Raw genomic sequence first — 15678 nt, 5'->3', positions numbered from 1 at the left:
ATTTTATAAAGTGCCAGACTGAAAACATGAAATTACCATTTGCTACTCTTGCTCAGCATCCAAGTGTCACACTCGGTCTCCTTCAAACATAATAGCCTATTTTAATTGTATATCCACGCTTTTTTCACGGCTTATCACATTTATATCCTGATGTCGCTTGTAATGAATTATTTTGTCCAGAAAAAAAACTGTTGTATCACTACTGTTATGCCAATTGCGTGGTACATCAGTTGTATGAATTGAATGTATAAAGGGCCTCCGTGGCCCTCTGAACCTCTAGTTTGACACAGTTCTCCCTCCCCATCTCACCCATATTTCCAGGAACTGTACCCAGCTTTCTGCATCCATAACGGGGGGAATGACCTAGAGCGCCTGCCCACAGCTTCCACCTGCATGAACCTGCTTAAGCTGCCCGAGTTCTGCGACCAGCACCTGATGAGGAACAAGCTTCTGTACGCCATTGAGTCCTCCGCAGGCTTCGAGCTCAGCTGAGGGGGGACATCTGTGTCTTACTCCCTGCAACCACTGATTCAATTGACATGGACGGGCCAGAGAAGACTTCCTGTTGAGAGCGAGAGAACGAACATGATGAACTGATATCTCTCTTTGACTGTGTGTAGAACAGAAACGGGGGTGAAGGGATTGTCACCCAAGAGTGGGACGAGGGAAGAATGGGGGGGGGGGGGGGGAGCGCAGAATGTTTTGGTTTTAAAGTAACTTACATGTGTATTCAAAATCCCCAAAAGAGCAGCAACAATAGAATCTCGAGGCTGTTTTTTTAAGACTTTGCGCAAAAGAAACAGACAAGATCTACTGTGAGTGTGTCCATGACCCTTCAGCAGAGTGCATTATGAAATAAACGACAATAACAATCGTGTTCACCAAAGATCGAACAGTGCTGTCTGAGGAGGAGAGAGGAACCGGCAATACGAGGACAGAAATGGGGTGACACACAGGACTGCAGCACTCCTTACACCTCTGTCTCAAGGGCTTTGAGAGGGCCAGCTTGTCTGTTAAGGGCCTGTCCCTAATGGCATCCTATGGCCCTGGCCAAAAGTAGTGAACTATAAAGGGACTTGGGTGCCATTTAGGACACGTTTTCTACTAGAGGTAATATAAACTCACTTAGTTTTGTGATTACTGTAATGATTATTATTATTAATAGTAATTTCATAACATAAAAATGCAAATGCTTTGGGCAGGCTACTGTGTTGTTTTTCAAGGCAAAGAGACGAGTATTGCTAAGAGAGTGGAKTATTGATTATGGAATATTTGTGAATATGTATATGTGTTTACACCACTCTTGTACGATTCCTTTAATCAGTATTTGTACAGGTTGCTTTTCTTGTGTTTTGAAGGAAGGCCTCGTGTTCTCACACACATTAAAGTGAACCATCTATTCTACACTATGTGCCCTGGCTGCAGTGATTATCCACCTATGGAGCAACAGCTGTGGATGTGTCCCAAGTGGCACCCTATTCCCTAATTAGTGAATAAGGTGTCATTTGGGATGGACACTGTCAAGTTGATAAGGCTAGTGAAACCTGACTATCCATGTATCACCAGACTGGAAAAATTTGTCTCTGAATATGATTAAATATGTTTTTTTGTTTTTTGCATTGAAGTCTATTTTTTGTTGCCAGGTTATTTACAGTGAAGAACCTGGACATAAAACAAGCTGCTTTGTGGGTAATTTACAGTGAAGGACCTGGACATAAAACAAGGTGCTTTGTGGGGAAATCTCCAGCATTTTATTGCCCTCTGACATACAGTATAATGAAATAAACATCCAGTTAAGAAACACAGAGCGGAAACTATTCTAAGATTATGGGCCTTAGTCATAAATCTGCCTGAGTCCTGATGCAGTTGGGTTGATGGGATTTTTTATTTATTATCCCTCTGGACCATTTCCATCCATTCCTCCTCTCTAGTTTGTGTCCCAAATGGCACCCTATTACCTATATAGTGCTCTACTTTTGACCTATAGAGCTCTAGTAGTAGTGCCATTTGGGATGCAACCCTGGAATAGCCAACCAATGCCTCTTCCCGAACTCAAATCCCATGCATCCAACAGGCCAGGGGGGAACTCAAAGCAGTTTGGGTCTTAAAAAGATCACTTCTCAAACAGGAATGAGGGATTCATATGAATTAGAGATATTTATTTAGGGAATTGGCCTATCTGGATAGAGCCAAATTGAAACGTTTCTTACAGAAGTGTGAAAAGAATATGCATAACCATGGTAACAATTGAAAGGAAACAGTTTGGATATCATGGGGAAATTATTAGCCTAAAGGTGAGTAGGCCTACACAACGGTTCACGTGACAAGACCGAAATGTGCACAGTTCCTAACCTAAGCAATTTCAATGCACTTTTATGAATCAAAGAAGTCTCCAACTATAAGGTAATTTTCTTTACTAGCTGTGCCTCGAGGAACTAGAGCAAGCACACTTGTAGGCTAGTTGTTTCATTTGAAACATAACCCTGCATTCCCGCCATCACACAATTAGCGTTTACGCAATCCAAAAAGGTCCATTGTTAATCGCAATTTGGGTCAGGTGGGCATGATTTGAAATCTTGTTCTATTGCCAACATTGACTAGCTAAATGATAAAATACGATTTACAGCGTTAGACTTTCACAAGGCAATTCAGAGAAACGGATCGTAATTTTGGTGCGCATAGAAAAGAGTTAGGAGTGCATTCAGGTGCGTGTGGTCCACCGAATTTTCTTCACAATAAACAAAGTCTCATTCTGTCCAGAACAACCCAGGGTATGACGCCATGTCATGTAACTACATCAAACATGAGGATCATAAACGTTGACACTGTATATGACATGAGCTTCATGATTTGGAAATGTTGCTGTAAATAATGTGTTCTCAGTCAATTTACCTGTTAAATAAGGGTAAAAAAAAAAGATTTGGAAATGTTAAGTGCACATTTGGCTGACATCAAAGCGGTAGGCTATTTATTATTGGTTCATCAACGTCTCATCTTTCAAAATACATGGAGTAATTTAAAATGTACAGCATTTTCCTCCGTCGGGCAAAACAAAAATGTGCTAAAGTCGGAGAATCGTTGCTGAATGATGACATTGATATTCATCTAGGGGGATATACGCTGCACCGGCTAGATAGAACAATACACTCCGGTAAAACGAGGGGGGGGGGGCGGTCTGTGCATATTTGTAAACAACAGCTGGTGCACGAAATCTAAAGAAGTCTCTAGATTTTGCTCGCCTGAAGTAGAGTATCTTATGATAAACTGCAGACCACACTATTTGCTAAGAGAGTTTTCATCTATACTTTTCGTGGCTGTTTATTTACCACCACAGACGTAAGATGGCACTAAGACCGCACTCAGTCAGCTGTATAATGATATAAGCAAATCGGAAACCGCTCAAACAGAGGCGGGGCTCCTAGTGGCCGGAGACTTTAATGCAGGGAAACTTAAATCAGTTATACCTAATTTCTATCAACATGTGAAACGTGCAACCAGAGGGATACAAATTCAAGATCACCTGTAACTCTGACCACAATTCTATCCTCCTGATTCCTGGTTACAATCAAGAATTAAAGCAGGAAGCACTAGTGACTCGGTCAGATGAAGCAGATGCTAAACTACAGGACTGTTTTGCTATCACAGACTGGAAAATGTTTCCCGGGATTCTTCCGATGGCATTGAGGAGTACACCACATCAGTCACTGGCTTTATCAATAAGTGCATTGAGAACGTCGTCCCCACAGTGACTGTACGTACATACCCCAACCAGAAGCCATGGATTACAGGCAACATTCGCACTGAGCTAAAGGGTAGAGCTGCTGCTTTCAAGGTGTGGGACTCTAACCCGGAAGCTTATAAGAAATCCTGTAATGCCCTCTGACGAACCATCAAACAGGCAAAGCGCCAATACAGGGCTAATATTGAATCGTACTACACCGGCTCCGACGCTCGTCTTATGTGGCAGGGCTTGCAAACTATTACAGACTACAAAGGGAAGCACAGCCGCGAGCTGCCCAGTGACACGAGTCTACTAGACGAGCTAAATAACTTCTATGCTCGCTTCGAGGCAAGCAACACTGAGGCATTCATGAGAGCATCAGCTGTTCCGGACAACTGTGTGATCACGCTCTCCGTAGCCGACATGAGTAAGACCTTTAAACAGGTCAGCATTCACAAGGCCACGGAGCCAGACGGATTACCAGGACGTGTGCTGCGGGCATGTGCTGACCAACTGGCAGGTGTCTTCACTGACATTTTCAACATGTCCCTGATTGAGTCTGTAATGCCAACATGTTTCAAGCAGACCACCATAGTCCCTGTGCCCAAGAACACTAAGGCAACCTGCCTAAATGACTACAGACCCGTAGCACTCACGTCCGTAGCCTTGAAGTGCTTTGAAAGGCTGGTAATGGCTCACATCAACACCAGTATCCCAGAAACCCTAGACCCACTCCAATGTGCATACCGCCCAAACAGATCCACAGATGATGCAATCTCTATTTTACTCCACACTGCCCTTTCCCACCTGGACAACAGGAACACCTACATGAGAATGCTATTCATTGACTACAGCTCAACGTTCAACACCATAGTACCCTCAAAGCTCATCACTAAGCTAAGGATTCTGGGACTAAACACCTCCCTCTGCAACTGGACTTCCTGACGGGCCGCCCCCCAGGTGTCGAAGGTAGGTAGCAACACATCTGCCACGCTGATCTCCAACACTGGAGCCCCTCAGGGGTGCGTGCTCAGTCCCCTCCTGTACTCCCTGTTCACCCATAACTGCGTGGCCAGGCAAGACTCCAACACCATCATTAAGTTTGCAGACAACACAACAGTGGTAGGCCCGATCACAGACAACGACGAGACAGCCTATAGGGAGGAGGTCAGAGACCTGGCTGGGTAGTGCCAGAATAACAACCTATCCCTCAACATAAACAAGACTAAGGAATGATTGTTGACTACAGAAAAAGGAGGACTGAGCATGCCCCCATTCTCATCAACGGGGCTGTAGTGGAGCAGGATGAGAGCTTCAAGTTCCTTGGTGTCCACATCACCAACAAACTAGAATGGTCCAAACACCCCAAGACAGTCGTGAAGAGGGCACGACAAAGCCTCTTCCCCCTCAGGAAACTAAAATGATTTGTCATGGGTCTTCAGATCCTCATAAGGTTCTACAGCTGCAACATCGAGAGCATCCTGACTGATTGCATCACTGCCTGGTACGGCAACTGCTCGGCCTCCGACCGCAAGGCACTACAGAGGGTAGTGCGTACAGCCCAGTACATCACTGGGACTAAGCTGCCTGCCATCCAGACCTCTACAGCAGGCGGTGTCAGAGGAATGCCCTAAAAATTGTCAAAGACCCCAGCCACCCCAGTCATAGGCTGTTCTCTCTACTACCACATGGAAAGCTGTACCGGAGCGCCAAGTCTAGAACCAAAAGGCTTCTCAACCATTTCTACCCCCAAGCCATAAGACTCCTGAACAGGTAATCAAATGGCTACCGGGACTATTTGCATTGTGTGTCCCCCCTAACCCCTCTTATGCTACTGCTACTCTCTGTATATCATATATGCATAGTCACTTTAACCATACCTACATGTACATACTACCTCAATTGGCCGACTAACCGGTGCCTGTATATTGCCTCGCTACTGTTATTTTTCACTGTCTTTTTTACTGTTGTTTTCATTTATCTATTTTTCACCAAATACTTTTTTTTACTTAAAAATTGCACTGTTGGTTAGAGCCTGTAAATAAGCATTTCACTGTAATGTCTGTTGTATTCGGCGCACGTGACAAAAACTTTGATTTGATTTTCAAAGCGGTATTAGCTCATGCGTATAACAACGTCATCGGGTCTCACGCTTGTCTCGCGCTGAACTGCGCATGTGCATGCAGTCAACTCATAAGCACTCCTTCGATATAAAGTTGATTTTGACGAAAATGAAAACGTGTCAGCTTGTCAATTTCACGAGGTTGGAGTAATAACATGTTAAACTACTTAAGACTGGCTCGAATCTAGGTTGTGCCTTTAGCTTTCGATAAAATTAACAACTAAGGAAGAATCAGCAGTTTGGAATTATTTATATGTAGGTAAATTAATGTAGGCGTACCCATTTCTTCTTGAAATATAACTTAGCAATTCCTTATCAGCTTAGTTCAACTGTCATTTTACTCCAATGTTTGTAGACAAAGTAAACGTAAACAAACACAATATAGCCTCAAACATTGAAGGGATTCGATTAAGCTTCCCCGGGTTAAACGGGCTATGTGGTTCGGCCGTCATTATAAATACGAATGTGTTCTTAACTGACTTGCCTAGTTAAATAAAGGTTAAATAAAAAATTAAAAAATATGGCCCGTCACGTGAACGGATGTAGCTGGTGAGGGTGGCGCGCCCTGTTCGAATCGAACGGCCATCTTGTCAACAGTGCAGCATGGTACATCCTTCAGAAACATACATCTGTTTTCCATAAAATATGTTAAAATTCAGTGGTGTTAAGTACTTTAAAGTATTTTTACTTAAGTACTTTAAGGTACTACTTAAGTAATTTTGGGGGGTATCTGTACTTTACTTTTTCTATTTCTGACTACTTTTACTTCACTACATTCCTAATGAAAATAATGTACTTTTTTTWAACTTCATACATTTTCCTTGACACCCAAAAGTACACGTTACATTTTGAATGCTAAGCAGGACAGGAAAGTGGTACAATTCACACACTTATCAACAGAACATCCTTGGTCGTCCCTACTGCCTATGATCTGGTGAACTCACTCAACACACATGCTTCGTTTGTAAATTATGTTAGAATGTTGGAGCGTGCCTCTGGCTATCCGTAAATTAAAAAAAACAACAAGAAAATGGTGCCATCTGCTGAACATTTCATAAAAATCGCCAATTTACATTGACCCCCCCTTGTACACTGCTGCTACTTGCTGTTTGTTTGTCACTTCACCCCCACCTACAGGTACAGATTACCTCAACTAGCCTGTATCCCTGCACACTGACTCGTACCGGTGCCTCCTGTATATAACCTCGTTATTGTTATTCTTATTACGTTACTTTTTATTATTACTTTTTATTTTTGCCTACTTGGTAAATATTTTGAGAATGTTTTTTTTTACTGTTGGAACCAAGACTTAAAAATATCTGATGTTGGCACAAGATGGAGGGAATGTGGGCGCATAACTAACGAAATAAAATTATGCTTAATCCAGTGTAAACTAATGTATAGCATTTATTATACAAGAGAGAAAATTAACATCCTACAGCACAAAGGCGGAGTCATGTCTTAAAAATAAAAGCTGTATTTTTTTTTGTTTTAAGGCCGCTCCGCTTCTCTCTTCTCAACCTAACTTCCCGTCACTGTCCCTTCAGTTTCCCTTAAAACCAGTTAGTTTGACTGCTGAGCCTACCTTAGTTACCACTCACCCATCATAGCCCTGACATTCCCAACCAATCAGAGCGCTTGGAAATCCGCATCTGGACACTGCACTCGCCCACTCAGGGTGTTATAGTCGTCCGAAGGGAGAAGACGCATGTTTCTGAGGACTTTTTATTGTCGACAGTAACACGAATGTCTGAATGTTGTGCGTGCATCGAAGTTTTTACATGGTCCGTAATTTCTGTGGATTTAGGGTCCAATAAATTTTACAAGCGTAAAACTAATAATGACTCAATAATCCATGCATTCTGGGACTACCATGAAGTCCGGAAATTGTGGGCGGAGTTAGAACGTTCGCTGTCAGAAGTATTAGTAAATGTACTTTTAATCCGTCTGTATGTATAATTTTAAAACACGGCATATGGAGGTGTAGTGAGATACCGAATGGGCTGGACGATTCTCTTCTCATCACTCAGCTTGAAAAAACGTATACAAAAAACGTTGAAATCAATCAACCATTAACACAATGGAAAAATAAAATGCCATGTCTTTTTTAAATATTGAAATAGCATAGGCCGGACCGAGAAAAACAAATTCATCAAATGTTTAAGGCCAAATGACAAACAATAATGCAGACACTAGGGATGGGGGTGAGCATGCGGCTCTGGGCAGATGAGATCTAGTCATTGTTTGTGTGCGTCTGTAAATTGTTGTTCATATGTATAAACTAGTATATGGAGTAAAAAAAGAAGAAGCTTAGATTCACAGCTATCCATCAGTCACATGTTCGGATTGTTCTGGTCACAGAACTACACTGAACAAAAATATAAAGGCAAAATGCAACAACTTCAAAGATTTTACTGCATCACAGTTCATATAAGGAAATCAGACACTTTAAATAAATACATTAGGCCCCAATCTATGGTTTTCACATGACTGGGAATACAGATATGCACCTGTTGGTCCCAGATACCTTAAAAAAAAGATAGGGGCATGGATAAGAAAACCAGTAAGTATCAGGTGTGACCACTATTTGCCTCATGCAGTGCGACACATCTTCACATAGAATTGATCAGGCGGTTGATTGTGGCCTGTGGAATGTTGTCCCACTCCTCTTCAATGGCTGTGCGAAGTTGCTGGATATTGGTGGGAAGTGGAAGACACTGTTGTACACGTTGATCCAGAGCATCCCAAACGTGCTCAATGGGTGACATGTCTGGTGATTATGCAGGCCATGGAAGAACTGGGACATTTTCAGCTTCCATTGTGTACAGATCCTTGCAACATGGGGCTGTGCATTATCATGCTGAAACATGAGGTGATGCCAACGGATGAATGCCACAACAGGATCTCGTCACGGTATCTCCGTGCATTCAACTTGCCAACTATAAAATTCAGTTGTGTTGGTTGTCTATAGCTTATGCCTGCCCATACCATAACCCCACCGCCACCATGGGGCACTCTGCTCACAACGTTGACATTATGCTAGGGGAGACCAGGGAACTCAAATAGAAACCACGTAGAAAGCTTGTATTCAATGTGCCAATGCTTGGTTAGCTGCAACAAACACTCAAACTGGACAGTCTTATCTCAATCTCTTCATTTAAAGACTCAATCATGGCCACTCTTACTGACAGTTGTGGCTGCTTTGTATGACGTGTTGTTGTCTCTACCTTCTTGACCTTTGTGCTGTTGACTTTGCCCAATAATATTTGTACCATGTTTTTGTGCTACCACTATGTTGTGTTGCTACCATGTTGTTGTCATGTTGTGTTGCTACCATGCTGTGTTGTCATGTTTTGCTGCCTTGTTATGTTGTTGTCTTAGGTCTCTCTTTATGTAGTGTTGTGTTGTCTCTCTTGTGATGTGTGTTTTGTCCTATATTTATATTGTATTTTTTTTTTTAATCCCAGGCCCCCATCCCCGCAGGAGCCCTTTTGCCTTTTGGTAGGCCGTCATTGTAAATAAGAATTTGTTCTTAACTGACTTGCCTAGTTAAACTTGCCTATACTTGCCTACTACTTGCCGTATACTTCCGGCGCCGAAAAGAGATGGCTGCCTCGCTTCATGTTCCTTGGAAAATATGCAGTATTTTGTTTTTTACGTGTTATTTCTTACATCGGTACCCCGGGTAATCTTAGGTTTCATTACATACAGTCGGGAGGAACTACTGAATATACGATTAACGTCAACTCATCATCGTTCCTACCAGGAATATGACTTTTCCGAAACGATCCAGTGTTTTGCCTTCCACACAATACAATGGATCTGATCCCAGCGGCGACCCTGTGCGACGCCGAAAAAGGGGAAAACGTGGCGGTCTCGTGGTCAGGCTTCAGAGACGGGCACATCGCGCTCCACTCCCTAGCATACTACTCGCCAATGTCCAGTCTCTTGAAAAGGTTGATGAAATCCGAGCACGGATAGCATTCCAGAGAGACATCAGGGATTGCAACGTGCTCTGCTTCACGGAAACATGGCTAACTCAAGGGACGCTAACGGAGTCGGTGCAGCCAGCTGGTTTCTTCATGCATCGCGCCGACAGAAACAAACATCTTTCCGGTAAGAAGAGGGGCGGGGGGGTATGCCTTATGATTAACGAGAAGTGGTGTGATCATCATAACAACACACAAGAACTCAAGTCGTTCTGTTCACCTGATCTAGAACTCCTCACAATCAAATGTCGACCGCATTATCTACCAGGGAATTCTCGTCAATCATAATCACAGCCGTATACATTCCCCCCAAGCAGACACATCGATGGCCCTGAACGAACTTTATCTGACTCTTTGTAAACTGGAAACCACACACCCTGAGGCTGCATTCATCGTAGCTGGGGATTTTAACAAGGCTAATCTAAAAACAAAACTCCCTAAATTCTATCAGCATATCGATTGTGCTACCAGGGCTGGAAAAACACTAGACCATTGTTATACTAATTTTCCGCGACGCTTATAAGGCCCTCCCCCGCCCCCCTTTCGGAAAAGCTGACCACGACTCCATTTTGTTGATTCCAGCCTACAAACAAAAACTCAAACAACAAGTCCCGCGCTCAGGTCTGTTCAACGCTGGTCCGACCAATCTGAATCCACGCTTCAAGACTGCTTCGATCACGCGGATTGGAATATGTTCCGCATCGCGTCCAACAACAATATTGACGATATGCTGATTCGGTGAGCGAGTTCATTAGGAAGTGCATTGACGATTGTCGTACCCACAGCAACGATAAAAACATTCCCAAACCAGAAACCGTGATTGACGGCAGCATTCGCGTGAAACTGAAAGCGCGAACCACTGCTTTTAACCAGGGCAGGTGACCGGAAGCATGACCGAATACAAACAGTGTAGCTATCTCTCGCAAGGCAATCAAAACAGGCTAAGTCTCAGTACAGAGACAAAATCGAGTCGAAATTCAACAGCTCAGAACACAGAGGTATGTGGCAGGGTCTACAGTCAATCACGGATTACAAAAAGAAAACCACCCGTCGAGGACCAGGATGTCTTGCTCCCAGACAGGCTAAACAACTTTTTTGCCCGCTTTGAGGACAATACAGTGCCACTGACACGGCCCCCTACCAAAACCTGCGGGCTCTCCTTCACTGCAGCCGAGTGAGTAAAACATTTAAACGTGTTAACCCTCGCAAGGCTGCAGGCCCAGACGGCATTCCCAGCCGCGTCCTCAGAGCATGCGCAGACCAGCTGGCTGGTGTGTTTACGGACATATTCAATCAATCCTTATCCCAGTCTGCTGTTCCCACATGCTTCAAGAGGGCCACCATTGTTCCTGTCCCAAGAAAGCTAAGGTAACTGAGCTAAACGACTACCGCCCCGTAGCACTCACTTCCGTCATCATGAAGTGCTTTGAGAGACTAGTCAAGGACCATATCACCTCCACCCTACCGGCACCCTAGACCCACTCCAATTTGCTTACCGACCCAATAGGTCCACAGACGACGCAATCGCAACCACACTGCACACTGCCCTAACCCACTCTGGACAAGAGGAATACCATGTGAGAATGCTGTTCATCGATTACAGCTCAGCATTTAACACCATAGTACCCTCCAAACTCGTCATCAAGCTCGAGACCCTGGGTCTCGACCCCGCCCTGTGCAACTGGGTCCTGGACTTCCTGACGGGCCGCCCCCAGGTGGTGAGGGTAGGTAACAACATCTCCACCCCGCTGATCCTCAACACTGGGCCCCACAAGGGTGCGTTCTGAGCCCTCTCCTGTACTCCCTGTTCACCCACGACTGCGTGGCCATGCACGCCTCCAACTCAATCATCAAGTTTGCGGATGACACTACAGTGGTAGGCTTGATCACCAACAACGACGAGACGGCCTACAGGAGGAGGTGAGGGCCCTCGGAGTGTGGTGTCAGGAAAATAACCTCATACTCAACGTCAACAAAACAAAGGAGATGATTGTGGACTTCAGGAAACAGCAGAGGGAGCACCCCCCTATCCACATCGACGGGTCAGTAGTGGAGAAGGTGGAAAGTTTTAAGTTCCTCGGTGTACACATCACGGACAAACTGAATTGGTCCACCCACACAGACAGCGTTGTGAAGAAGGCGCAGCAGCGCCTCTTCAACCTCAGGAGGCTGAAGAAATTCGGCTTGTCACCAAAAGCACTCACAAACTTCTACAGATGCACAATCTTGAGCATCCTGTCGGGCTGTATCACCGCCTGTACGGCAACTGCTCCGCCACAAACCGTAAGGCTCTCCAGAGGGTAGTGAGGTCTGCAGAACGCATCACCAGGGGCAAACTACCTGCCCTCCAGGACACCTACACCACCCGATGTCACAGGAAGGCCATAAAGATCATCAAGGACAACAACCACCCAACCACTGCCTGTTCACCCCGCTATCATCCAGAAGGCGAGGTCGTGACAGGTCATCAAAGCAGGGACCGAGGGACTGAAAAACAGCTTCTATCTCAAGGCCATCAGACTGTTAAACAGCCACCACAACATTTAGCGCCGCTGCCAACATACTGACTCAACTCCAGCCACTTTAAAAATGGGAATTAATGGAAATTATGTAAAAATGTACCACTAGCCACTTTAAGCAATGCCACTATACTATGTTTACATACCCTACATTACCCATCTCATATGTATATATACTGTACTCATATCATCTACTGCATCTTGCCATCTTTATGCAATACATGTACCACTAGCCACTTTAAACTATGCCACTTTTAGTTTTACATACCCTACAGTACTCATCTCATACGTATATACCGTACTCTAATACCATCTGACTGCATCTGCCATGCCGTTCTGTACCACCACTCATTCATATATCTTTATGTACATATTCTTTATCCCTTTACACTTGTGTGTGTGTGTAAGGTAGTAGTGTGGAATTGTTAGGTTAGATTACTGTTGGTTATTACTGCATTGTCGGAACTAGAAGCACAAGCATTTCGCTACACTCGCATTAACATCTGCTAACCATGTGTATGTGACTAATAAAATTTGATTTGATTTGATTTGATTTGAAATAAAGGTTAAATAAAATAAAAAAGTAAATAGTGTCTGTCTCTACATGACTAGGAAGTTGAATTGAAATCCATCAATATATATTTAATATTTTTATAGTTGAACTTTAAAAAACAATTTGACACCTCATTTTAAATGTTTATTATTGACCTGTGGAACATTCCCCATGTATTTAATCATATATCATTATGTATGTTGTTTGTATAAAATATTATTAATCTAACTCCAATAATCTTTTCATAAATAAGCAAAAGACAAAAGGTGTTACTTTGAGGTCTGAAAACATATTACAAACTTTAATTTATGATTGAAATGTCCCTTTATGCTCAAATCTGGTGCGGCAGATTTCCTAGTGGTTAGAGCATTTGGYCCACTAACCGAAATGTTACTGGTTTGAATCCCCGAGCTGACAATGTACAAATCTGTTCCTCGGTAGGCCGTAATTGTAAATAAAGAATTTGTTCTTAACTGACTTGCCTAGTTAAATAACATTTTTAAAATGATAATATAAAAAAAAAAAAATCTCTGCCCCATCTCACCTCAGCAAAAAACGCCTGAAGAGGCTTTGTGATATAGAATATTGAACACCAGCGCTATCGTGTGGTCAATTGATGCACCTGCCTAGAATTAGACTTGCTTAAAAGTAGCTGCAACGCAATTATCAATATTTCCTACTATTTATAAATTGATGTTTGACCAAATTCAATGAAAAATATCCTATCAATGACAGAGTCAATGCATGAATTCACAATATTCACATGATTATATTCGTATGATGTGGCATCATGGTTAAGCCAGAACAGGCCCAGGCACGGTGGAAGAGTGTCTCCTATACCTGTGCTTTGATTTGTGTACATTTCCATTTAACCCACACAAGGTCTTCAGTCACTTCCACGTTTTTACTGTCAGTGGTTTTAAGCAGTTATGATTATTATATGATTATATGGGTATTAATTTGTTTAGGCATTTTGTTTAAGGTTTTGATGCTCAATTGTCTATTATGAAGAATAACATTATTAGATATATAATAGGGCTGGCGCCGGACACAGATTAAGTTTAAGTTTAGTCCTTGACTAAAACACCATTTCAATGGAGKTTCTCCATTAAGCATGCATTTTCGGCCAAGACTTAAAGGTAAACCGGCCCATAGTGATGCACTAAAGTCAAATCTTCTCTCCCTCGTATGAGAAAAAATATATAGGCTATTATGTCTTGTGCCAAATTGCCATAAACGTCCACTTTATAGAATKTATTGCGCTCCATGCTCCGGTCCGCTTCCTTATTGGCCCTGCTCGCGAGGCTAATTAGATATTGACCGCCACAATGTCCGTAATCACTTTAATTGAGACTGCGTCCCTGGCACCGCACACCATAGAAATAGGAATTCGAATACTTAATTTCTTTGATTAAATAGGATATCTATGCCGTAGACGGCCTTGACTCTGCCAATGTCTTTGAGCCTATGCCTAATGTAATTTCTCGCTGGTAGAATTATAATTATAGCAGTTTTCCCCGTTTTGTTGTCAGTTTCATAAAAATCATGAAATAGGCTAGTTGAATAATTGTACATTTACCATTAGCCATATTGTAATTTCAATTAGGATAGTATATTTTCCTTGGCATTAGGTCTAATTTAAAACATTTAATGAATTGCTTTATGAGGTTCGGTTTAGGCATGTCCTTTAGATCAGGGTTTCCCGAACTCGGTCCTGGGCCCCAGTGGCGTGTATTCATGGATGCCATGGACCCCAGTGGCGTGTATTCATAGTGCCATGGACCCGAAAAAATTTAAACACATAAAATAATGCATCTTTCGTCTCTCTGTGTTTCATAATTTTCCTTTAATTCGCAGGAGGCTGAATTTATCTCACAGGAAAAAGCATCCGAGCAAGTGAAACAGCGCCCCTCTCTCTCTCTACGTGAAGGTAGGCCATTTATCTGATGCTATTTTGTTCAACAAATTAGCTAATCAGTGTTCAGCTAAACTGAGCGTGCTCAACTGTGAATGGTTCTGGCGCACCAAAACAAGTGTCAAGGGAAACCAGCTTGAATTTGGCGTCACTCCTATCAAATCCCATTTCCATTTGCATGTCAACATCACACTTTCAAAATCTTTTTATTTTTATTTATTTTTTTATTAAAAAAAATATATATTCTCCCCAATTTCATGGTATCCAATTGGTAGTTACAGTCTTGTCTCATTGCTGCAACTCCCGTACGGACTCGGGAGAGGCGAAGGTCGAGAGCCATGCGTCCTCCAAAACACGACCCAACCAAGCCGGCACTGCTTCTTAACCCGGAAGCCAACCACACCAATGTGTCGGAGGAAACACCGTACACCTGGCGACCGTGTCAGCGTGCATGTGCCTGGCCCGCCACAGGAGTCGCTAGAGCGCGATGGGACAAGGACATCCCTGCCGGCCAAACCCTCCCCTAACCCGGACGACGCTACTTTCATAATCTTAGCTAGCAGTCATCATCATGAATCAAGTTGACAATCTACTGACAAATCCTTGTCATATGAAGAGAAATTATCAAGAGAAATTATAGATAAAACATATCGGTGGTCATCGGCCATGGGACAAACATTACACAACAAGTTGGAACTCGCAAATTCAACAATGAGTGGTTTGGAAGGAATCAGTGTCTAACTGAAGGCATTGCAAAGCAATCACTAGCCTGCTATTCAGTGGAGTGGATGTGTGGTCCAAGTCTGGGTTTAAGGGTCTCTGTTCCAAGCTTAAAAAAATAAACATTCAACATTGTCCA

At 43.1% G+C, this 15678-nt stretch overlaps 1 protein-coding gene across 1 annotated transcript in view; it reads left to right on the top strand.

The window, feature by feature from the left end:
- The window catches only part of LOC111973150 (ubiquitin-protein ligase E3C), a 36705-nt gene extending 35092 nt beyond the window's left edge, over positions 1-1613 (top strand). The window contains exon 24 of the mRNA XM_024000403.2: positions 322-1613. Within this exon, the coding sequence (XP_023856171.1) occupies positions 322-492 (171 nt within the window). The 3' untranslated portion in view covers positions 493-1613. The remainder of the gene's footprint in view (positions 1-321) is intronic.
- Positions 1614-15678: the final 14065 nt, after the last annotated feature.

This window comes from Salvelinus sp. IW2-2015, linkage group LG14 (assembly GCF_002910315.2).
Source record: "Salvelinus sp. IW2-2015 linkage group LG14, ASM291031v2, whole genome shotgun sequence".
NCBI lineage: Eukaryota > Metazoa > Chordata > Actinopteri > Salmoniformes > Salmonidae > Salvelinus > Salvelinus sp. IW2-2015.
Note: the sequence above shows the minus strand (reverse complement) of the source record. Positions and strands in the feature narration are given on the sequence as shown.